Source organism: Urocitellus parryii, chromosome 9 (assembly GCF_045843805.1).
Source record: "Urocitellus parryii isolate mUroPar1 chromosome 9, mUroPar1.hap1, whole genome shotgun sequence".
Lineage (NCBI taxonomy): Eukaryota > Metazoa > Chordata > Mammalia > Rodentia > Sciuridae > Urocitellus > Urocitellus parryii.
The window spans coordinates 132136598-132162148 of NC_135539.1; the positions used below are offsets into that span (position 1 = coordinate 132136598).

A 25551-nucleotide genomic window follows, 5' to 3' on the forward strand; every position below is an offset into this window, starting at 1 on the left:
TATTTATTTTTTAGTTTTCGGCAGACACAACATCTTTATTTGTATGTGGTGCTGAGGATCGAACCCTGGCCAGGCCAGCGCGCTACCACTTGAGCCACATCCCCAGCCCCACAGTAAATGTTTAGAACCAAAGAGCAGCAACCAATGCTTTTGAAGTGCCTATTCACTCCAACCCTGTGGGTGGATCACTTTACTTCACCTTAGTCGGAGGTCAGTTCTTTTATCATTATAACAAAATACTTGAGGCTGAATGACTTTTAAAAGAAAAATGACTTGTCCCGTTTATTGATACTGGGGGTTGAACTCAGGAGCACTTTACTACTGGAGCTACATCCCCAGTATCCCTTGTTTTTAAGAGACTGGCTCTCTAAGTTGCTGCAATTGGCCTTGAATTTGTGATCCTTCTGCCTCAGTCTCCCAAGTCACTAGGATTTACAGGCACACACTACTGTTCCCAGCTGAAAGGGTTAATTTAGCTCACAGTTCTGGAGTTCAAGGGTATGGCTTCAGCTCTGCCCAGCTCTGGCTTCACAGCAGATGGCATCATGGTGGCAGAAGTGTACATGAGAGGGAAAGATCACATCACCAGAGAGGAAGCCAACTGGCCATTCAGAGTTCAGTCTTAAACTTTTGTAACAACTCACTCTACTCAGGAGACCAGCATTCCCTTCCAACGCAGCCAGAGTGATTCCCACACCTCCTGCTAGCTCCCACCTCTTAAAGGTTCTATTCCCTCCCACATCACCACCCTGGAGACCAAGTTTACCCCACAGGAACCCTTGGGGGATACACTACATCCATACCACAGCACCATCCTAAAGGGCTCTCCAGTTAATAAGAACTGGAGTGAATCTTCTCCTGACCCAAAGCTTTGGAACAAAACTATGACATCAAAATTAACCTGAAAACAGTGCTTTTAGAGTTAGACTAAGCAGCCAAATGAGCCAGTTGGTTTATTAATATTTATAGTTGAGTCATGTTGTAATTTTGTTTTAAATGCAACAGCTGCAAGTTTTCCTAGATTCCAAATGAATATTTATTAAAATGAAAGTACATTATAGTGGTTTAAAATTAGAAGATTTTAAAATAGAATTGAGAATCAGAAATTAATGGGAATTCCCAAGAGCAGATGAAATTAATCAATTACAAATTTCCCTTGATTCCATTTCATCCATATAAACAGTGATTTCTCTACAAAAAAAAAAAAATTGTGATATAAATGACTAAGGGTCCAAGATCTCTCTTTTTTTCTTTATTTTGTATTGTAGGGAGTACTGGGAATTGTGCTCAGGGGTACTCTATAACTATACTATCTCCACAGCCCTTTTTATTTTATTTTGAGACAAGGTCTCACCAAGTTGTGAGGCTGGCACACATCCCTAAATTGCTGGGATTCAGGGTGCATCCTGCTGCACCTGAAAGGGTAAAGTTTCTAAGCTGCAAAGCCCGAGTTAAAATGTAAAAGACCGGGCATTGTAAAGTTTTTAAACTACAAAGCCTAAGTTAAAATGTAAAGGATAAGATTAAGATTTGTTTCAAGTTCTGTGAAGTTTTTAAAGTTCTGTTAAGTTGCAATTTCCTGAAGTGAAATTAAGTTCTGTTTTCCTGGAACCTGCAATTCATGTAGAAGCTAAAAACAACCCCCTCCCAGAAACTGTGCAATCCAGCACCGACACACTTCAGGGCCCAGACCAAACAGTTTGAATGTGTACCACGCTATAGGAATGACCAATCACCCCTGCCCGACCTGTTCCCGCCAATGAATGTGCTAATCATGTCTCAGAGTTGTTGTTCAATTCTCCTGCGCCTCATGCTGATTTGTTCTGATGTATGCAAAGCCCCCGCCCTCCTCAAAAAGTGTACTTAAGCACTGCTTAACCTCAGCTCAGGGCTCTGGGCTGCTCTCCCTTCTTGAGTGAGCCTGGAGCCTCAGCGCGCTGAATTGGATCCTCAATAAATCCCCTTATGCAACTGCATGAGTCAGTCTCTTGGTGGTCTCTTCCTCCGACCCTTACACACCCAACTCTCACAGTAGATATTTATTTGCTGATTGATGTGAGATTTCATTTGCTACAAGAAAGTTTAGTTCAATTTCATCTAAAAAGTCCCTGAGAAAAGAATGTACTATTCAAGATGGATGAGGTCTCAAGATACACATCCTGATTAGATAGAGAGGCACTAGCTACAGGCTTCCAAGTTTCCATCTTTTACACCAGTGAAAGAGAGGAAATCCAGGCTCTTCAGTTTAGCTTCAGCGTTATCAGTAAACTCCCTGGTGGCTTTCTGCAGTGGAAGTCGGGGTGGGCCCATTGGAATTCCAGAGACCAGAGTCATGATGGCTTTGGTCTGAGATACTCCAAAACCTAGACAAGAAAAATAAATGAGGAAACATATCTGGCACTGTCCACATCCACAAAAACATCCCAAAGAAGAGATCTTATGCCAACAATGACTTCTACATTAGGATAAGTGTTAGGAGCCACAGCAAAAATATTGATACAGGCACCTTTGGATTTTATGACTGCCAGCCAGCAATTCACATTCATATGGTAATTGGACTCATGCTGTCTAGCTGGGCCCATTTTCAGGACTCAGGTTACTCATGTCACTCTTGTAATGGGAGAGTTCCCATTGGTTGGGAAAGGATGGTAGGAGGGTGTTCCGGGGGAAGGGGAAACCCCCCCGGCTCAGGTAGAACACACACACGTGGCAGACCCACCTGTTAGGGGACGCACACGGCCTCTCTCTAAATAAAACTTTGTCTCAGTTTGACTGGCTTGTGTTTTTGTGCCCAACCGGGTTGCAAGATTGCAAGCCCGCGTGCACTGACAGCTCAGCAGGGAATCGCTCAGCAGGGGTGCCGCAGGCAGTGCTCGGCAGCAGGAGCGGGACTCAGCCGGCAGTTTGCGGCAGATAAGATGCAAGTAAAAGGCACATTTCTTGTCAATACTGTAACCTTGACTGGGTAGACAAAGAAAGGACTTTTCCTGTTGCACACACACAGGAATGCTCGAAAATGTTAACAAACTATAAAACAAAACAAAGTAAGGCTCAAAGTCAACCTTTGCAAGCAGAGGAGGAGGATCCAAAGCTATCAGGAATACAGTTATAAGGATAAGAAAGATCTGAAACCAAATAGCCCTTGAGGATAATCTGACTTAAGGTATATACTGGTGTGATTTTTTATTTTTTGGTATAGCAGATTTAACTGAGATACCCAGCTCTTTTTATTTTTATTTTGAGTTAGGTTCTCACTAAGTTGTTGAGATTGTCCTCAAACTTGCAGTCCTTCTGCCCTCAACCTCTCAAGTAGCTCAGTGGTATGTAGCTCAGTGGTAGGGTGCTTGCCAAGCATCTGTGTGGCCCTGGGTTCAATTCCCAGTATCACAAAAACAAACAAAGCCAGGTGTACTTAAAAAATGCCAAAAAGAAAATACTGGAAATAAAATGCATACTGTTTGTTCAGGGAAATTAAACAGTAGAAAACATAGCTAAGGAAAAAAATTGGTGATTTTTTAAGAAGGCAAGCCTAAGGAAATTCAGAATATAGCACAGAAAGACATGTTAAATATTTTTTTTTAATTAAAGCACAGATTTGAGAAGATCCAAAATCCATCTAATACATTTTCAGAATGACAGTCTTCAGTGAATGCAGTCAAGACAATGTTCACAGCTGATAATAGGGACTTTTTCAGAACTGAGGAAAGACAAAGCCTTCAGGCTGAAGAAGCAGGTGAAGTGGGTGCCCTGTTAGTATGCAAAAACACAATAATCTTGTGTCATAATCCCCAATCCCTGTCTTTTAAAATATCTGTCACTTGTTTTCTTAGCTACCTATTGTTATGGTTTCAAGCTATAAGAAGTAACTTCCTTTTATTAAGTGAACTTAATTAAAATAACAACTGAGCATTGGGAAGGAAATTACTTAGCAGGATTAAACATATGGAATAAACTTTGGCAGATGCAAAATGGACTTCCAGACTTATTATGAGTAGGTAGAGCAAGGAGCTGTCTTTATGTTAAGACAAATTTCTTTAATAAGTCTTCCTTTGACCAAGTCATGAAAACTTCAACTCCCATGAAGTCTGAAAAGATCTTTTTATTTTATTTTATGTATGTATGTAAGTAAGTAAGTAAATAAGTAAGTAAGTAACAGGGATTGAACTCGGGGACACTCGACCACTGAGCCACATCCCCAGCCCTATTTTGTATTTTATTTAGAGACAGGGTCTCACCAATTTGCTTAGCCCCTCACTTTTGCTGAGGCTGACTTTGAAGTTGGGATCCTCCTGCCTCATGGGCCACTGTGCTTGGTGAGATTTTTAAAGATATGTTTTTTAGGTCATGAAAACTATCTTCAAGAGCTCCTCCACCCTTAAAATGCAAAGATTCAGACAAACAAGTAAATCCTTTCTGTTAATATCTTAGATTCACGTTTTACAAAACTGTTGCAGTAACATAGCTGGTAAGTAAGATGATCTTATGTGGCATAGAGGTCACCTTCTAGTTATTTTTAACCTTTCAGTATCATTTTTTTTTTATAATTTATTGTATGATTGATTCATTATTATTATTTATTTATTTATTTATTTATTTAAGAGAGAGTGAGACAGGAGAGAGAGAGAGAGAGAGAGAGAGAGAGAGAGAGAGAGGGAGGGAGAGAGAGAGAGAGAGAGAATTTTTAATATTTATTTTTCAGTTCTCGGCGGACACAACATCTTTGTTGGTATGTGGTGCTGAGGATCGAACCCGGGCCACACGCATGCCAGGCGAGTGTGCTACCGCTTGAGCCACATCCCCAGCCCTTTCAATGTACTTTGTAGGAACATATAACTATTATGTCAAACCACAATTTTGTGAAAAGTATTGTCCAGGACAAGGGAATTATGATTTTTTTTTTTTTTTTTTTTTTTTTTTAAAGAGAGAGTGAGAGGAGAGAGAGAAAGAGAGACTTTTTAATATTTATTTTTTAGTTGGCGGACACAACATCTTTGTTGGTATGTGGTGCTGAGGATTGAACCCGGGCCGCAGGCATGCCAGGCGAGAGCATGGCCGCTTGAGCCACATCCCCAGCCCTATAATAGATAATTAATAGCAATGGGCAGCACTCAAATATGACAAAAGTCATGACAGTACAAATGCAAATGGAAACACTGTCTTGGAAGGATTAAGAGAGCTAGCTGAGAACCTTTGGGAAGGAGGGGCTGGATACATAATAGGTGCCTGGGGAGAAGGAAGTTTCCAGGGTGAGGGAGAAATGCTCCGCATGGGGAAGTGGGAGGACTGCCAACAAAACACTTGAAACTCTTCCTGGACTTGACCCAGGTTCATTTGGCCCAAGGGCGGGTCTCTTGCAGAGGAAGAGTGAATGGTAGCATTTGTCATTTGTTGTGGACATCATTTAAGACACTCTGGAGAGCTTCCTCTGCTCAGATTCACTGTATCCCCTCTCCCCCCAATTTTATTTTGTCATATTATCCAAACCTTCATCCATTTAAGCTTACCTGTGTTTTGGGTTTTCTTTTCTTTTTTTTTTTTTTTGGTGCTGGGGATGGAACCCAGGGCTTTGTGCATTCAAGGCAAGCACCCACCAATTGAGCTATATCCCCAGCCCAGGCTTATCTATTTTATTTTATTTTTTAAAATATTTATTTATTTATTTTTTTAGTTTTCGGGGGACACAACATCTTTGTATGTGGTGCTGAGGATCGAACCCGGCCCACATGCATGCCAGGTGAGTGCACTACCGCTTGAGCTACATCCCCAGCCCCAGGCTTATCTGTTTTAATAAACTCTTTTTAAATTTCAAATGCTCTTGGGAGAGCTGTCAGTCATTCACAATTTAGTAAAATCTGTATTCAGACCGCCTTCCCCAAGTACTTAGGCTGAAGTCAGTCACAGTTCAGTAGCAGAATTTTAATGAGCAGAGGCAAGTGTTGACTGTTGAGAGAGAAGGTAGAGAAAGTGCAGCGCATATGGTGTGGGGAACAACACGCTAAACTGGAGAAGATTTGTAGAAGACTATCAAAGACCTCCCAATCAGGGTTACCGAACGGTTTTATATGGTTGGCCCTGGAGGGTAGTATTAAAAACAGAACCCAGCTTGCCACAGAGCAGTCAACAGTGCTCTGGTTGAACCCTCAGAGAAAGTGAGGAGATTCTGTTCCCTTTAACACTCCCCAACAACAGACAAGGCAGGAAACAGATGTGGCACTTACCTAGTTTGACCACAAAGTTGATAAATCTCTGGATGCAAAACTAGAAGGGAATAAACAAATCTATAATCAACATTAGTGAACTGTGAAAGCTGAAGGAGGTGGAAACTTACAACCCATCAGGGAAAAAGGGAAACTGAGGACAATTTCCCTCATCTGTCAAGTTCCCCAGCCTGCTAAAAGTAAGCCTGCCAAAAGTATCTGACAAACTGCTCCCAAGATGTGGCCCTGCTAAACCCTATAAAACTCAGATCCTTGTAGCCAGTTGCCATTTTCCCCTTGAAAATGTGCCCCTCTGTTGCTTAATAAAGCATCCCTGGTCAGTTGAGGTGTGTCTCCATTTCTTTTTCTTTTTGTATTCTCTTTCATTTCCTTCCAAAAACAACTTAAGGAATTTAGCAAATTATGGAAATTTTAAAAAGTGTGCACATCTAAGTTTTCTGAAGGCCTATCGTAGTTGGAAGAAACAGAGATGATCCACCCAGGATAAGGTAGGATCTTTTCATGCATACAAACTTTATAGAATAGGCCCATGCAGAAAAAAGTGAAAACTGTAGAATGTTACAGGTGGTAAGATGGGAATGCATCCCTTATCCACCAGTTTATGAGGAAAACTTAGCAGCTAGTGTAGTGTTTTTTAAGTCGTGGTACACATACCTCTGAGTACCTTCAAGATAACCAAGGGGTGCTTGGACAAGGCTGTCTTGTTACAGAAAGCTCAGTCCTTGCAACTGATGCCAATCCAATAACAAGGACTCGGTTTTGAGAAAAAGGAAAAGAGTTTTATTGCTTTGCTAACAAAGGGGAAGCATAGGAGATTACTGTCCCAGAGGTTATGATTCTGCCCATCCAGGGGAACAGGGGGTTTTTAAAGTGATTCAAAGGCTGCATTCTGCAAGTTCTCTGTTGCAGTTGTAATTCACTTGTTAATTTGGGAGACATAATTTCTGAGATCTTCTGTGCCATCCCCAAAGTCTGAATTACTTTTTTTCTTGTGGTGGTTGTATGTTCAAGGACAGACAACTCTGGAAGAAAGGTAATCCTGTTCTCCGGGATTAGGGAGAGGAAGAGATTAGGGAGAAGGAGGGAGAGAGGAAGAGAAAGAATCATATCCTTTTAAAAACAAGTCACAGTGGCAGGGAAGCAAGGACTGTCTTCAAAGCATAAAGTGGACCACTACAATGGTTTTATGAGAATTAACTTCTAGTTATTCAACCTCTAGAAGTGCTGTATTCTAAAATAGATTAAGCCGGGCGCAGTGGCACACACCTGTTTTCCCAGTGGCTTGGGAGGCCGAGACAGGAGGATCAAAAGTTCAAGGCCAGCTCCGGCAATTTAGTGAGACTCTGTCTCAAAATAAAAAATAAAAAGAGCTAGGGAAGTAGTCCCCTCCCCCCACCAAAAAAGTATTGATATTGATATTAATTCTTCTGATTAATGGATAATGTTTTCTTGAGGATCAGAGGGTTTTCCTTTTCCTTTTTTTAAGCAGTTCTTGGGGACTAAACCCAGGGCTTCATGCATGCTTGGCAAATGCTCTACTATTGAATTACATCCCCCGCAGTCCTTTTGATTTTTAAATTTGCTACAGGGTCTCACTAAATTGCTGAAGTTAGCCTCAAACTTGTGAACCTCCTGCCTTACCCTTCCATGTAGCTGGGATTACAGATCACCATGTCCGCCTATATCTCATTCTCTGAAAGGGCTGCACATAATTCCATTGCTTAAATTGGGTATATTAAGTGTAAGTGTAAGCTCTTGGAGGGCTATAACCAGCCTTATTGAAATTCTGCATCTGGCATAAATCATCGAAATGCTAGCTCAGTCCCTGGCATACAAGTAAACGAGTAAATTTACCCCATCACACTTGCCTTCAGTAAGAAGCAGAGAATGTGCTAAACTGAATTCCTACTAACACTGCTTTTTCTTTCTTTTTGTACAGGGTATTGACTCCAGGGGTGCTGAGCCACATCCCCAGCCACCCCCCTTTTAAATTTTTTTTTTTTAAGTTTTATTTTTTAGTTGTAGACCCTTTTTTTAAAAAATGTGGTGCTGAGAATCGAACCCAGTGCCTCACACATGCCAGGCAAGTACACTACCACTGAGGTACAGCCCCAACACCCCCAGTCCTCTTTTTTTTTTTTATTTTTTTTTTTGAAAGAGAGAGAGAGAGAGAGAGAGAGAGAGAGAGAGAGAGAGAGAGAGAGAGAGAATCTTTTTAATGTTTTATTTTTTAGTTTTTGGCGGACACAACATCTTTGTTTGTATGTGGTGCTGAGGATCGAACCTGGGCCGCACGCATGCCAGGCGAGCGTGCTACCTCTTTTTAAATATACTTTATTTAGAGATAGGGTCTCCCTGAGTTGCTTAGGGGCCTTGTTAAGTTGTCGAGGCTGGCTTTGAACTACTGATCCTCCTGACTCAGCCTCCTGAGCCCCTGGGATTACAGGTGTGAGCCACTGTAACTTGCCCTAACACTGCTTTGAATGGGATGATTTATTTGGTTAGGGACTAAAGGGGAAAAAAAAATAGAAACTGAGTCAGCCACAAGAGAAGCTTGAGTGCAGGGTCAGTTACACAGCTGCCTCACAGTTTGCTCCATTTACGGTTTCCCTTTCATTTGGCTCAGAACAGGCTGGAATTTTCATAAATAACTTCTATGGAACTAAAGAAAAAAAAGAAAAAGAAAACAAAGAGATGGCAGATTCTGCACAATTCAGACTCTTGAACCCTATTTTAAACCAAAGTCGTGGCATGATTAGTTAGATGACACAGCTTCTTGTGTCCTATGTAGTTTCTGCTGTTAGCTTCACCTAGTCTGGATCATAGGTAAATATTAAACTATTTAAACTGTAAGAAGGAAGTAGATTTATGCTGGCCCAATTTGGAGGCCTAAGGGTGGAGAAGAATCAAGCACTCCTTGGTACTGATTGCTCTTGTTCTCCTCAGGTTGGAGCTGCAGATTACCCTACTGCTAGAATATTTGTACTTTAGCTAAGTAATTCTCTAATTACTCTGATGGTGGCCTGTCCGTTCAAACAGATTCCTCAACTGAGCTTTATGAGGAGAATCCACTTTTTTGCCTTTGCTTATTCTCCTTCACTGTCACTTATTTTCTCTGGCTGCTCCTCTCAGCACTGAATGCTATGCTGAAAACCCCATGTCTCCAGGCCCCACCCTGTTTGTTTCCTGAGAGAGAGAGAGAGAGAGAGAGAGAGAGAGAGAGAGAGACAGACACAGAGAGAGAGAGAGAGACACAGAGAGAGAGAGAGAGAGAGAGAATTTTTTAATATTTATTTTTTAGTTCTCGGCGGACACAACATCTTTGTCTGTATGTGGTGCTGAGGATCGAACCTGGGCCACACACATGCCAGGTGAGTGCGCTACCACTTGAGCCACATCCCCAGCCCCTGTTGCTTTCCTCTTCATCCCGTTTACCAACAGTGCACCCACTCTCCACTTATGTCTCCATGGGTTCTGCCCTTCAGTGATGCTCTTCTTTCCCTGGACAGCTGGGCTGTCCTCTGTGCAGCATTCACAGCCACCATTATTGTCTCTAGGGCCTTCTCTGTAACACATCACACAGCTGCTTTCTCTTCCTGTTTCAAAGTGTCTCCCTGTGGCTCCCCACGAGGTTTCCTACCTGGTGGCTGTTTTCTATCTGGGCACATTTCCAGGGTGCTGACCTGCCTGCCTTTGGTTTAAGCCTTCCCAGTTTTAGGTTCCCAGCTTCATAGCTTCCTCCTATTCTCTGATGACTCAAATGAGTCCTCAAGGGGGCTGCATGTGGTCCATTTCCCAGAAATCTAGGACCATTTTTTTATAGTCACAAAACTACTTTGAAGATAGAAGTAAAAATAAGATCCTTTCCAAAAGGAAGAGAAGAGTCATTCCCTGTGAGGCCTGTCTTGATCAGACAGGGACAATGGGGACAGGTTCTGTTTGAAACAAGTGAAGCAAAAGGGAGGGAGGTGGTTTCCATGGGGGCAGGTGTGCCAGGAATGCTGATGAGGGAGAAGATAAAAGACCCTCCTGTAGGAAAGGCTGTGAGTTTATATGAAGCAAAGAAAAAGTCTGGAATTTAACTCTTCTGTATAATTAATATGAACTAATAAAATCAATCAATAAATGGTTTACCTGATAGTTCAGGGCTGAAGAGAAGTCCTTCCTCTCAAAAGCCTCCAGCATCTGGTTTGTCTTTTTTCCTAGGTAGTTATAGGTGCTGGCAAGACAACAGCAAACACTGCAGGGTCAGTAACTCAACTGGAAAGGTACAGATCTTCACCACTGCTGTTTAAAAAGGGGAAAAACAAAACAAAACAAAAAAACCCCAGACTGCCGTAAGTCTATTTTAGGTCCTAATCTATAGGGGACCAGGTTGTCTTTAGTTCTGAGCCCTCTAGCAACATAAAGCAGTGTCCTCAGAGAAGGCAGAGAACACCAAAAGGGACAAAGAAAAAAGAGAGAAAGGGTAAAATCAGGAAAAACAGAACAACAGAATGTAAAAGCTGGAGGTGTACTTGGTTGGGAATGATTAAGGCTAACACCTGCCTGCCCTAAGGGCACATGCAGGGGGAGATGCTAGGAAACTGTGGACAAAATGTAGCACCTGGGAAGAGTCCTAAAAGCCATCTGCTGAGAGCTGGGTGTGTGGAGCGCCACAGTAAGACCGACAAATCCCAATAAAGTATCTAAATTCCTCTCCCACTTACATTATGTTAATTTGGAGACAGGATTCCAGAGAGTAGAGGATATAAAATGAAGGACCATTTGTTAAATGCCTATCATATTCCAGGGGCTTCACACAAATCAGATTTAGTCCTCTCAGAGCTCTGGAAGGTAATTCTGGTTTCTATTTTGCTCAAAAAAGGACTGCCTAGTTGCCGTGGAAGTGGTAGGAACAGGAGGGTAAGGGAATCAATCTACAAAATGGGCCCACAGTGCTGAGCCCCACAGGTTTTTTTAAAATTATTTTTTAGTTGTTGATAGACCTTTGTTAGTATTTTTTAATTTACTTATATTCGGTGCTGAGAATTGAACCCAGTGCCTCACATGTGCCAGGCAAGTGTGCTACCGCTGAGCCCCAGCCCCAGCCCCCAGGTTTTCACTTTCAAAAAGCATTTGCCTGAAGCCCTGCCTGGTGTAAGTTCACAGGATATGTTACATTCCTTAGTAAAAAAATTCCCTGTTATCTGCAGAAGAAACGCAGGCCCAGAAATGCACATAAGAGCAAAAATTACCCTCAAGAGAAGGATTTTTGTGACCCTTAAAGAGACCAAATCCCAGAACTTGAAGAGATAAGGATAATTTCCCCTAACCATAAAACCTGTAAGAACAGGTTCTGAATATGTCAAAATACACTTTACTGTTGGGTATATCTTTTTTTTTTTTTTTTAATGGTGCTGGGGAGAAATTTAATTATAAATAACAGGGCCTTGTGCATGCCAGGCAAGTGCTCTACCAATTGAGCTATACCTCCAGCCTCTGTCAGGCATATCTTTAAAAAAGATTTTTTTTCAGCTGTTAATGGACCTTTTATTTTATTCATTTATTTATATGTGGTGCTGAGAAGCAAACCCAGTGCCTCACACACGCTAGGCAAGCCACCACTGAGCCACAACCCCAGCCCCCATTGTTCTCTTTGGTTCCCATTTTCCTTGGGCAGTGTACTTTGTCGGAGAATAACTGTTTAGATGTTAGTAACCATTCTTTTTTTTTTTTTTTTTTGTACTAGGAATTGAATTCAGGGGCATTCAACCACTGAGCCACATCCCCTGCCCTATTTTATATTTTATTTAGGGACGGGGTCTCACCGAGTTGCTGAGCACCTCATCATTGCTGAGGCTGGCTTTGAACTTGAGATTCTCCTGCCTCAGCCTCCAGAACTGCTGGGATTACAGGTGTGGGCCACGTGCCCAGCTTTAATAGCTATTCTTTAACTTGTACTCCACTAGGGTTACTTTGATCCATTTCTCTTTTGATTATGATTATGGAAAATCCCATGAGAAATACTGAATGATAATAAAAATAAGATGATTAAGGACATTGCATTGTTTCACTAATGGCTTTATTCAGCTTCTGTACTCCTGCTTGCTTGCTGGTTGCTGTGTCAACCTGGATGTGGTTTTTGCCTTTAAAAACCCTGATATGTTGAAGCTCAAGGCTGTTTCCTGCAGAGACAACTTGGTCCTATAGAGAGCAGCCCTGGCCAGTCAGACAATAAAGACTCTTCAATTTGTACAAAACTGGGACTTGGTGTGTTTTCTGAGCGACCTGCCCCACAACAAACCCTGGACCTCTGGGGGACACTTGACTAGACCAGGCAGTGCTATTTAATGATATTCTAAGGGGCCATTTTTGGGCAGCAATGACTGGCCAGGGGCATGCTGAAGTAAAGAAAGCCCACCTGGAGAGAGAGAATGAGAAGAGAAAAAGAGGTGGAAAGGAGGCAGAGTGAGGGTCTTGGGAAGAATCCAGATGCAGGATGACTTGCCTTGGCTGTTGACAACTCTGTAGTTCCTGGTTCCTCTCTAGGGTCTGGTTTTTCCTCCTCATGGTTTTATGTAATCTCTCATTACTTTATAATAATTTTCCTTTTTTTAAAAAAAAATCTAAGGTAGTTTGAGTGGGTTTCTGTTATTTATAATTAAATTTCTGACACAGACAATGTAAGTACATCCTTGAGACACTGATCATCAGGGTCTGCAGCACTAAGGGCTGAACCCAGGAGCTCATGTGTCTCATCTCTAACTGCAATGGAAGCTTCTACGTAAGGATGACCTAGTTTCTAACCAACTGCTGAGCCCTACTTAATTCCCTTTCCCTGAACAAACATGGGAACAAAAGGTAACTTCTATTAGAAAGGATGTGTATGAAAGAAATAAAACTACTCCAGTGATGAGTGCCTTCCTGTGGGACTTTAAATGTATAATGGCTGAGACAAATGAGTCATGCTTACCTGCCCACTGCTCCAGTTGCTCCCATTACCAGACCACTCAACAGTTGCTAATGAGAAATAGACAAAGAGAATTCACTTTTAGGAAAAAGAGAAGAGAAACTCGAGTATATCAAATCATTACCTGAACTGGAGGGAATCCGACTTGCTGTGTCATGGGTGACTTACCTCATCCACCCCAAAGAGCAAAGAAAACTGTCGTTGGTGATTCTGATCAACACACTGGCCGAAGTCTAACAGATCTGTGTCACTGAATTTCAGCCCTTGGAAGGTGGGGATCTTATCCTGAATCCCATCCAACAATTCCTCTGCACGAACTGCTCAAAACAATAAATACCTCCTTAATCTACACAGCCTTAGAAAATATCAAACAACATTTCCTAGAGATCCACATCAGCCCTGAGCTGCCACTGGCTGCTGTCAGGTGGACTAGCTGTAGATGGCATAAAGGCTTGCCTCTGTCTAGTAGCTCCTAGGTACCTTTCAAATTATAATATTTAGCTTTCCATTCCTTGAGGGCAGTCGATGGATATTTGTGACATTGTCAATACAACATTTGGTTTCTGCTCCCAATTCCTGCAACAGAGCTCCTGAAACCTTTGTAGACAGAGGTGCTAGGAGGAGTTATTGTTCTTATATTTGGTTTTTGACCCTGGTTTCTTACATATAGCTGCTAAGATGTTTGGAATTTCCTGAGTGATAGGTGCATCTGACCATTTTTACATCCCTTAGAATTTTCTGGCTGATAGGAGCATTTTGTTTTAAGGAGTTGACTCCTGATGGGTTCTAGGACTCTGGATGCAGGTTGGTTGAAGACCATGTGATTAGAGGGTTGGGACTTTCGGTCCCATCCCTTAACCTCTGGGTAGGGGATGGGGTGGAAGGTTGAACTGAACACCAATGGTCAGTAATGTAATCAAGCATGTCTACCTAATAAAGCCAAAGGACAAGGTTTAGACAGCTTCTGAGTAGCAGAACGTGTGGAGGTTCCTAGTGGATGGCACTCCCAGAGAGGACATGAACTTTTGCTTACCCTTCCCACATGCCTTATCCTATGCATCTCTTCATCTGTATCCTTTGTAAGTCCCTTTGTAGTAAGTAGATAATAGGTAAAGAGTTTCCTTGAGTTCTATGAGTTGTGCTAGCAAATTAATCACACATGAGGAGGGAGTTGTGGGAACCCCAACTTATTACCAGTTGATCAGAATCACAGGTCACAACCTGGGACCTGAGCCGGCATATAAAGTGGGGACAGTTATGGGACTGAGCCCGTGGGATCTGATGCTAACATGAGGCAGACAGTGTCAAAATATAATTAAACTACTAGATACCCAATTAGTCTCCAGTGGAGAACCTGCTGTTAGGTAGGGAGAAATCCATGACCCCACCCCCCCACCGCATTCCATGTTGGTGACCAGAGGTGACATGTTTGGTAGTATGTGATGAGTGTGAGAGGAAAGAATGGGAAAAACTGTTTATTTCCTCTGAATGTCTATAATGCATAGCCTTCCATTTTTCTTTTGTGGAATTTGGAAAAGGAGGGGCTTTAAAAACTAATCTCCTAACAAATTTCATCTAATTGTAAAAGTCTTCTCCCTGGAGAAGAACAGTAGAAATGAAAGAAAACTAGAAGAAAATTCAGAAAAGAATTCAGTACCTTGGCTCTGGGGAGGCACTGAGAGTGCAGGAGGTAGAAGGCAGACGCAGTCCTGCCCTGTGGGGCTTTTGGTCTTGGATCTTCTCATATGAGAAGAAAGAGGTGTTTGCTGTTAAGGGCTGAGAGGTCAGTCCTTCTTTCATGCCTAAGAACTGGCACCATGAGGTGGTGTGAATCATGGCAGAGGGCTGGGTATTAGAGGGACTCACTTTGGAGTAACTGAAGCTGCCTCATCAATGGTGCTTATGAGTAGCGTGGGATGGAGTGGGGCTTTCTTGGGGTAAGGGTTGGAGGAAGCGTCAAGAGAACCAGTACTTACTCTTTACCCCCGTCAAGGCAGGAATGTGATAGTAATAGAATGGCAATGCAGGGGCAGATGCTGCCACCTCTTTTAGAAAATTAATCAGGACATCTGAAAGTACAGGAGGAAAAGTCATGGCGTGAACAAATGGAAAATAGTGGCTTTCCCTGGCCAAAAAAAAAAAAAAAAAAAAGAAAAAGAAAAAAAAAATCATCTGATGGACACACCATCCTTCACAGAAGCTGAGCAGTCCTGATCACACCTAGCTTTTCTGACATAGCTACTGCAGTTATCTTAACATCTCAATCCATTCAAAGTTTTATATCCCTCTCTGAAGAAAGGCTCAAATAAGATAATTATTTTCTTCCTATACATATTCAACAACTATTAAAAAATTGGGGCTGGAGGTGTAGCTCAGCAACAGAGTGCATACCTAGCATGGGACTGATTCCCAGAGCATGAGTGTGCCCGCATGCGCGTGCACGCGCGCGCGCACACACACGGAGCAAAATATTAGTGCAAACTTACCCATGCTTAAGAGACTGAAAAGACAAATTCTAGTAAAAATCAAAATGCCCATCACTAGAATGCTTCTCTCTTGAGAAAAACAGTCCCATACATTGCCCTGGGTCTGACACCCTAGGCTACTGTCTAAGGCAGAAGTGGACACCTGACCCAAACATAGGCATGTACCAACTGAGGCTCAGTAGACAACTCAATCAGATTACTTGGTGAAACAACTGAAGTACTTTAATACAATCTCTGCTGTGGTAGAAAATATTACAGAGAACCACTGTACCACTGCCATCTCCAGTCTGAGATGAGTTTAAACTTCATGAGTTTAAACACAATCTTTCTGAATGGAAGCAAGGAGTAGACAGCGCAAGGCACTGCGCATTCAGAGCCATCTACTTACCCTTGTTCCACGGCTTGAGAAAGAAAGGTGCAATGACAGCAATGCCATCAGCTCCAATTTCTGCTGCATGCTGGGCCTTTGTAATGAGAGAAGATCATACTAGTGACCATCAGTGATTTATCACAGTCACCTACAGTTTAGATATTAGAGTTCAGCAACAAATTCTTCAAATTTGCCAACTAATGCACCAGTAGAGAGTGGAAACAATGATTGAATATAATGAAAATGTCATTGCTAGGAAAATCCTAGGATGCAAACTAGAGATGCCAGGTAGAGGTAAGCTGGGTATTTAATCTTACAAATATTTGGATTTTTTCAGTACAAAACACCTTGCTGAGGAGACATGAGTAGTTTATTATAACTGTTAACAGAGAAATTTCGGTATGTAATCTCTACTGTTCAGCCTACTGTATCATATTATCTTTCCCATCTAATGGCATGGCAGTCAAGTTTAATATTTATATTACAAATTGAGAGTACAGTTGAGAAAGTTAAAAGAAAAAGATTATACACACCACAAAAGATACATTGCACTAAGCTTCTAATGCTTCATCAAATTTCTCTTACTGGGCCTTTGTGATATTTTTAATCTATCTCAAGTAGAGTACCTAAACCCTCCATATTGTAAGAGAGCTGTGTATGGTCACTTTATACTGCACAGAGCCTGCTTCTCAATGGTGGCTTCCTAAGGTGCCACATCTATCTCCTCCAGCACAGCATCCACTACGTACCATATACCACATATAGTACTGCAAGTAATTTCATCATAAAACCGGAGGTCCCCTGAGTGGTCTCTCCAAAGTGGAACAGCATACATACCAGTTCTTGGGACTCCTTCAAGCTCAGTGCCCCCACGTGAATCACCACCTGATCCAGCCTGCAAGGAAGAAAACATTGATGAGTTATTTGAAGTTTAGAAGAACACAGAGGGCTCCACCAATCTGGTTTGTGCTAGTTTTAGCAGTTAGTTAATGCCTTACTAGTCTCAATAGCAAGACTATTAAAATTCTACAGTGATCTAGCGCTTAATCACTCAGCCACATCCTCCTTTTTTTTTTTTTTTTAGAGAGAGAGAGAGAGAGAGAGAGAGAGAGAGTTTTAATATTTACATTTTAGTTTTCGGTAAACACAACATCTTTGTTTGTATGTGGTGCTGAGGATCGAACCCGGGCCGCACACATGCCAGGCAAGCACGCTACCACTTGAGCCACATCCCCAGCCCCTGATCTTTTTTTTAAATAAAAAATATTTAATACAAAAATCATAATAAAATTAAAAAGTATTAACTGCATTACAAAGTGTAAGCACTAAAAGGTTACAGAGCTTTTAACTTAGTATTTATAAAAACGAGGCAATAATGTATCTCTTTTTGTCCTCAGTAAATAAGCTGGCCACTAAAGTTATTTTAAATTGTCCCTTTCTTCCCATTTTATGAAAGCTCATTAGATACTGCTATTGAAACACCTGGCAATGTTTAAGTTTTCTCTATACTGGCAGTTTTAAGCTACCTATTAAGTGTATTTAAAAAGAGGATTTTTGTACATCAAGACCAACGATAGCAAAGCAGTTCTCTCAGGATAGAAAGGCCATCTAAACTAACTCACACTTCACTCAAGACACCTGGAAACAGAATGCTTTCCTAGTCAAGAGCTTCACAGCAAGGACAGAATAGAAACATCCAGAAAAGGGCCTGTGGTAAACAATACAGGCTCTGCTAGGTAGGCACAAAGAACTCGTGATCAGCATCCCGGACACCCCAGAGCTTAGTCTACCAAAAGCCTAACAGCTTCTAATAGCTTCTTCAAGGTGTAATAGTTTACATCTGGAATGCCCCCAAAGTCTCACATGATAGAGGCTTGGTGCCCAATGCAACAATGTTCAGAGGTGAGGCTTTTGGGAAGTGACTGGGTCATGGGGGCTCTGAGCTCCTCAATGGATTAGTCTACTGATGGGTTCATTGGGATGCCTGGCAGAGGTAAACTACGGGACCCCTGGGATGTGGTGGAATCTGTAGGAGGTGGGGCCTCCTACAAGAAGTAGGTGACATATCTTGTCCCTGACCCCTTGATTTCTCAAGGTCTCCTGCCTGTGATGAGGTGAGAGGATTTGCTCCACTGTATGCTTCTGGCCAAAGTGCCCTATCTCACCATGGGCCCAGAAGCAATGAAGCCAGGTGACAATGGACTGAAATTGCTAAAACTCTGAGCCAAAATAGATCTTTTGTCCCTTAAGTTGATATTTCTCAGGTATGTGGTCATAGTGACAGAAAGCTGACCAACACACAAGGCAACAATAGATTTTAAAGTTGTTCCTCTATACTTGTTTTTTTTTTTTCAATGCTGGGGATTGAACCCAGGACTTTGTGCATATGAGGCATGCACTCTACCAACTGAGCTATATTCTCAGCCCCTGTTCCCCTACACGTGATCCTTTTAACAAACCACAAGTAGAAAAGGTTGGTGTGTAGGCTCATTTTATAGATAAGAAAAACAGAATTAAAAAGTTCCAGACTAGGGGGCTAGGGGCATACCTCAGATGTAGAATACTTGCCTAGCATGTGCAAAGCCTGGGTTCAGGACCACACAAAACAATAAATAAAGAAAAAAAATTAATTAATTTTAAGACTGAGACTCCAAGTTGGTGGGATAATTTTACTGCATCTCTATCCGACAAGAGGCACTTAATAGCACTTAGCTATAGACTAACGAGCTCTGTTCAGAGAGTCTCTATGACTTTCCTGAACCAAGTGCTGAGGAGGCCAAGAAATGTTTCATTTCCCCTTTAAAACATTTTCTATTGGTTTTAAAGGGGAAAAGAACAAAAGAGAGACTTTTGATTGGTATTAAAAGTGGAAAAAATGAGGCCAACTACAGGGAAAAAGAACCATCCTCCCAAAGGAAAAGGGAAGGCTGACCTCAATCTCAGTGCTGAGAGACAGGGAGCTAATCCCCATCCCCCCTTGGCACACAAAGGAGCCTCAACTTCAAACTGCCACCTTACTAGACAACAGCTTTGACTTCTCCGCTTCCTCTGCCAAAGAACATTCCCCAAGAATGAAAGAGGAATCTCATGCAAAGATACTGTAGTTAAAACCATTCAGGGTGATATGCCAACATCCAGAAATAGGAACTCTGAACTAAGAGGATAAAAGCGACAGTAAGGGGGAGGAAGGGAAGTGTCTATTGACATCAGTTACCACTGTAAGGCCTTAAGAATACAGCCCTGGACCTGGTGTGGGGGTGCAGGCCTGTAACCCAGAAACTCGGGAGGCTGAGGTAGGAGGACCATAAGTTTGAGGTGGCCTCAGCAACTTGTTGAGAAGGGCCATGGATGCAGCTCTGTGTTGAATAGAGCTCTCAAATACTATAAAAATTGGGAAAATAGTAAAGACAGGAATCTGAGGAATTTAAAAAAATGTCCAGGGAATAAAATTTAAGGGTTAGCCAAGCAGTGAAATTTTGAGAATTAATAACTGATTAATCAATACTTGAGGACTTATTTTGATCAAGCATAGCCCCATATTTGACAGTGTCATAAGGAAGATGATAGGTAAAATATTGACATATTTTTGTTTGGAGATAAAGATGAAGAGGTTCTTCCAAGATCATAACTAGGAATTAGTCTAACGAGAAATGAATTCACTGTAAAAAGCTGTTTCTTATCATTTAAGCCTCAGAATTTGACCAGAAGAGATGTTTGCTCTGAGATCCCAATATTCATCTTTGGGGGTGCTCCATGTGACCCTGGGGGAACAGCAACAGTGAGACTGGTCTTCTGTGGGCAGGATTAGCAAAGCTTGGTTGTGAATTCCATCACTGAATCCTCTGGTGATCCTTGGCTTGCTGAATCCTGGGCCTTGCTGGGAAGTGACATGGTCAGGTTTGCATTTCAAAAGAATAGTAAGACTTCAAAGTGGAGGAAGGAAGGCTGACAGGCTGTTCTGCCCTCATTAGTAGTTTTTTTTTTTTCCCCTTTTTTGCAGAGCTGGGGATTGAACCCAGGGCCTCACACTTGCTAGGTAAGTTCTCTACCACTGAGCCGCATCCCCAGCCCTCACCAGCAGGAGGCTCCCTCCCTGAGACGGAAAGGGACATGAACTGTTCAGTACCAGAGCTGGGCAGCCAGCTGTCAGTCACCACCCTCTAATCCACTTACCCCTTCATCCCAAGGACAGGTAACCCTGAGGGGACTGGCCTTACGAGGACAAGGACAAGAGGCCATTTTCCAATAGTTTGCCAAGCAGTCTGGCAAGAAAGGAATGCAGTCTCCACAAGAAAGGAAGGGCTCACCTCGCTGAGGTGCAGGATGTCCTGGGCCCCTGCTCAGCTGACCTCCAGCTGGCTTCTGATCTCTGATGGGTGGTGGGGAGGCAGTGTCCCTGGGGAGGGCCTCAGCCAGCACAGGTCTGGCTGGCATACTATGTTTTATCTCCACGGAGCCACTTACTTGTTCCTCCCTTGTGTCACCCACTCCTCTGCGACCTGGCGACGTTCAGAGACACTCAGGGACAGGCCTTCTCCAGTAGTGCCATTCACTGTTCCAAACAAAGAATCACTCAGTGGGACCAACTCCTGCCTTCTGCTCCTCCAACCCCAAGGACAGAAGTGCAGGGTCACAGATCCCTGCCCAAGGGGGAGGGACACCGAGCTATCAGAGGATGGAGGGGAAGATGCCATGTGCCAGTTTCCACTTCAGGCTCCAGGTTTTTCTGCCCTTCACTTTATCCAAGCAGTGGGAAGATTAATTGAGACTTGCAATTACATGTCTGTCCTTGTTATCAGGGGCAGATGGCAAATGTTTTAAGTAGAGGAGATAACTACCCACATTTAGGCCAATCTCCAAACACATCACCCAGTTCTCTCTCTGGGCTTACAGGGCAGGAAAATCAACTCTATCCAGTATTGGCAGGTCATGGGCGGGGAGCCTATGTGGGTGCATTTGCATGCTGCAAATGCCAAGGGACCTGTTCACAGTCTGACAGTGAGCACAAGGGGTGGCAATAACTTTTGTACCAAAGAACTCAATATTCCCTTATTCTCACAGTCCAACAAAGCCGACATTCTTTTCAATTACAGTAGAAAATATGAGGTCAGAGACATGAAATAATTTAAACTTGAACCCAGAGCTGTGTGATTCTGGAACTCATCCTCCTTCCTCTTCCTCTTCCATACAATCATGTCTCAATGATCAGAGGAACAGCCAACGCAGCAGTGTGCGAGACAGAGCCTCATGTGCAGGGCAGCACTTTGGGGGCTTGAGGTACTTCAAGTGTGCTCCAGTCCTAGGGATGCTCCTACTCCATTCCTACGTCCAGGGCAATCCTGGGGCCCTCTGAGTAAGAGGGTAACTTGGAGCTGCAGGGGGACACTAAGTGGTTCTGTAATCAGGTCTTGGTTTTGACATGTGGCCTGGCTCAGTTTTACTCACAAATTTTAACCTGAGGTGCCTCCAGGGCCCAAGTATAGTATACTCAGAATGAAACCTAGTCACAGGTCAGAGAGCCTAGAACACCATATGAGAGGTAGCTCAAACACAGTTCTTAGGCTTATAGGGTCTGACTTTTTTTTTTTTTAAACCTTCACTCTGAAATAAATGGGGATAAACACTCTTCCTGTTGAATCTTTTATGTGCTGCGGCTTCCAGTCTTTCTTCCATTTGTAATTTGAAAGCTCAGGTGCAGACGGACCAAAGCCCACTCTTAAGAGAGCTAAGAGGGTTTTAGTTGTGACTTAAGAGGGCTTAGCTGCTCTTCTCCCACATCTTAGTTGAATAACTTCATCAAAAGAGTATAATGGAGCCATAGATTTTCATCTCTCAATGGGAGTGAGAACAACACCCTATCACTTGGCACCACCAAATGAGATCATCGGTTGAGGGGTCCTACAGGTCTAAGGGGAGACTATAAATTCACAGCTTTGAGTTAGCTTAGTCAGGCTCCACCAGAACTCAGTGGCACCTCATTGTGTTGTGTCATGGGTCAGTAATGAGGTGAGATCTACCTTCTGATGACTGAGCTCGAGAGAGAGATCTCAAGGCGACTTACCAAATATGTTCTTCACTCCTTGTTCTTTCACCAGATAATCCACATACTGACCGATTACTGAAAAGTTGATTTCTCTAAAAGATATGGGAATAAATAGAAAGAATGCTTAGTCCTTTTAGATGGTTATTCGACCCATTCCCAGGTCTATGAATTACTCTTTTATTGACCAGTTTGTAAAATTCTTAGTCTGTTCTGAATAATGGCTGGGATGTTTTTTTGTTTTTTTTTTTTGTTCTCATTTTTCTGAATTTGGCAATTTCTCCATCCAGCTAAATGTGTCTCATTTACAAGTGCAAAATGCTATTAGGTGGTACATGCCTATAATCTCCAGGACTAAGACAGGAGGATTGCAAATTCAAGGGCAGCGTGGGAGACTTACTGAAACTCTGTCTCAAAAATGACAATAAAAAGCCTGAGGTTGTGGCTCAGTGATAGAGCACCTGCCTAGCACTTGTGAGGCACTGGGTTTGATCCTCAGCACCACGTAAAAAATAAAGGTATTGTGTCCATCTATAACTAAAACAATATTTTTTTAAAAATGACAATAAAATGGCTGGGGATATAGCTCAGTGGTAGAGCGCTTGCCCAGCATGACCAAGACTCTGGGTTCTGTCCCTAGTCATGCAAAAAAACCCAAAACAACAAAAACACAAACAAAATTCCCCAACACTATTGGTTTTAAACAGAGCTTTACTTTTTTTTTTTTTTTTTTTGGTGCTAGGGATTGAACTAGGAGGCACTTTATCACTGAGCCACATCCGCAGCTCTGTTTTGAATTTTATTTAGAGACAGGGTCTCACTGAGTTGCTTAGTGCCTTGCTTTTTGCTGAGGTTGGCTTTGAGATCCTCCTGCCTCAGCCTTCCTAGCTGCTGAGATCTACCTTCTGAGGACTGAGCTAGAGAGAGATCTCAAGGCGACTTAGTCAGCTATGACTAAGTCAAAAATTAAATGTATGGGATGACAGTGTGTGCACCCGGCGAGGCTTTATATTTAAACTTTATCACAAATAATATTTAAAAAACAGTTTACCTAATCCTCACTTGTCCTCTTTTGGGAAGAGTGATGATTTGGCATATAGTGTTATAAGAACCTTTTCTACCTGGTGAGGAATTCCTTAGGCTTGTAAGATAGAGAATTCAATCTGAGAATTTAAGAATTTTAGCACTTAATACCTGTGAAAATCAATGAAGGCTTAAACTAGTCTGCATTTGTTTTACTACTACTTCTTTTTTTAAATGGTTCTGGGGATTGAACCAAGAGTCTTGAGCTTATGAGGCAAACGTTCTACCAACTGAACAATATCCCTAGCCCTGCATTTGTTTTATTTATTTTTTTTTAATATTTTATTTTTTAGTTATCGGCGGACACAACATCTTTGTTTGTATGTGGTGCTGAGGATCGAACCCAGGCCGCACGCATACCAGGCAAGCGGGCTACCGCTGAGCCACATCCCCAGCCCCCTGCATTTGTTTTAAATGAAAGAGGACCAACAGTTGGAAAGGAGCTTTGCTGTCACTTTGCCTCTCAAAGGGTAGTCCAGGGAAGAGTCTGGTGGAGTAGATCGGAATGCAGAATCCCAGCCACATACAAGGTCCTACCCAGCCAGAATCTGCATTTTCACAAGATACCTGGACAATGTGCCTGCACTGTGTAGTCTGTGGCAAAATGACCTTGGAAGGATCCAATGCTTAAGGTGATGAGGGTATTTTTTAAAATAAATACTGTGAGCTGATTGTGCCACTGGAACTCCTTTTTTTTCCTTCATAAAAATCATACTGATTTTAAAACCTACAAACAGACTCACAAACAAGTTGTATTAAGTGTCTGACCCTAGTCAAAGGACAGGTGGGGTGATGGACAGAAATTCAAAGGAAAACTATGGCAGGTGTGGGTTAATGTTATGTTGCTAAAAAAAAAAAAAAAAAAAAAAGTACTAGCTGGCTGCCATTTGTACTTCTGTTAGGAGGGCCAGAGAATTCTAATTTAATTTTAGTCTTGTTAACATTCTTTTCATCTTTGCTTACTGTATTCCTTAAGAACAATAACAAAAAATCGGAAGCACCCAGGAATTGGACATCAAAGGAAAAGGAAATAGGAAGGAGACTGAAGAGAAAATAGCTGACTGTGAGATTAAAGGGAAAGATAGGAAAACAAAGAATGCAGAGGCAATTACTGCCCACAGGAGCCCAAAGGAGAGCCTGTTCACTCAGGAAAGGGGGTGCTTCAGTGTAGTCACAAGGTCACAGGTGTTGGCCTATATCCCTGTAGGCCCCTGTCACTGCTCCTACCTGCCCTAGTCTGTGCCTGGTACAAGGTGGTGTTCAACCAAGGCTGGGCATTGGAATGGCCACATGGATATTTACACTTGCATTATGCTTTCAGATTTCACTACCACACGTTAACTGAGTAAAGGAGATAGTGTATACCATTAATAAAATAGAGAAGAAAAAACAGCTATGACTAAGTCAAAAATTAAATGTATGGGAGTTCAGAAAAGGGCTGATAAACCCCAAGGAGAGAGGCTGAAAAGGAACTGGGTCTGGAAAAGTAATGAGGACAAAACCTGATGATTCTCCTTCTCTCTAACAAGGGATTGAACCCAGCAGAGCAATACCACTCATTTACACTTTTATTTTTAATTTTGAGACAGAGTCTTATAGGTTGCTTACAGCCTTGCTAAGTTGCTAAAGCTGGCTTTGAATCTTCGATCCTCCTGCCTCAGCCTCCCAAAGCCACTGGGATTACAGGTGTGTACAACCATGCCTGGCATCCAGCCTTTTTTATTTTGAGACAGAATCAAACCAAGTTTCTCAGGGCCTTGCCTAGTTGCTGAGCCTGGCCTTGAATTTGTGATCCTCCAGCCTCAGCCTCCAGAATGGCTGGGATTTATAGCCATGCACCACAGCATCTGGCTCCCTTGAACATTCTTTTTTTTTTTTTTTTTTTTTTTAAAGAGAGAGTAAGAGAGGAGAGAGAGAGATAGAGAGAGAGAATTTTTTTTATTTTTTAGTTCTCGGCAGACACAACATCTTTGTTGGTATGTGGTGCTGAGGATCGAACCCGGGCCGCACGCATGCCAGGCGAGCGCGCTACCGCTTGAGCCACATCCCCAGCCCCCCTTGAACATTCTTGAAAGCTGCTCTCTGTCCGACCCTACGCTGATGTCTTCCTCTTTCTATACCCTCAGGCAGACCTAGGCCAGCATGTGAAACTCAAAGTCTCTTTCCTCAGTGAACTTCATACTGTCTTATGGCCTGAGTGGATCAGTCTTCCCTATATATTCAACCAGCCTCAGTCCATCCAGCCTTGCTGGGGGACAGGCTCCATCACTGGACAATTTCCCTCAGGCTAGGGATGCTAATCTATGATGCATCATCCATTCCTTTGAGAAAACAGAAAGCACAGCTTGTTTCTTATAAAATGCACCTAACCTACCAGAATGGGATCAATATTAGAATTTTTG

The 25551-nt window shown here is 42.5% G+C and overlaps 1 protein-coding gene across 5 annotated transcripts in view; it reads right to left on the reverse strand.

The window, feature by feature from the left end:
* Nucleotides 1–58: 58 nt before the first annotated feature.
* Nucleotides 59–25551, reverse strand: part of Npl (N-acetylneuraminate pyruvate lyase) — a 36981-nt gene continuing 11488 nt past the window's right edge. For 2 of the 5 annotated variants that reach the window (XM_077802389.1, XM_077802390.1), the window contains exons 3-12: nt 22088–22161; nt 20491–20578; nt 16864–16921; nt 16045–16120; nt 15147–15239; nt 13339–13487; nt 13174–13220; nt 10353–10437; nt 6219–6258; nt 59–2363 (exon numbers count right to left, since the gene is read on the reverse strand). In XM_077802389.1, coding sequence (XP_077658515.1) covers nt 2179–2363; nt 6219–6258; nt 10353–10437; nt 13174–13220; nt 13339–13487; nt 15147–15239; nt 16045–16120; nt 16864–16921; nt 20491–20578; nt 22088–22161 — 895 coding nt within the window. In that variant the 3' untranslated portion in view covers nt 59–2178. Of the gene's footprint in view, nt 2364–6218; nt 6279–7209; nt 7258–9757; nt 9784–10352; nt 10438–13173; nt 13221–13338; nt 13488–15146; nt 15240–16044; nt 16121–16863; nt 16922–20490; nt 20579–22087; nt 22162–25551 lie in introns of those variants that run through there. The other 3 variants (XM_077802391.1, XM_077802392.1, XM_077802393.1) reach the window with 3 other exon arrangements.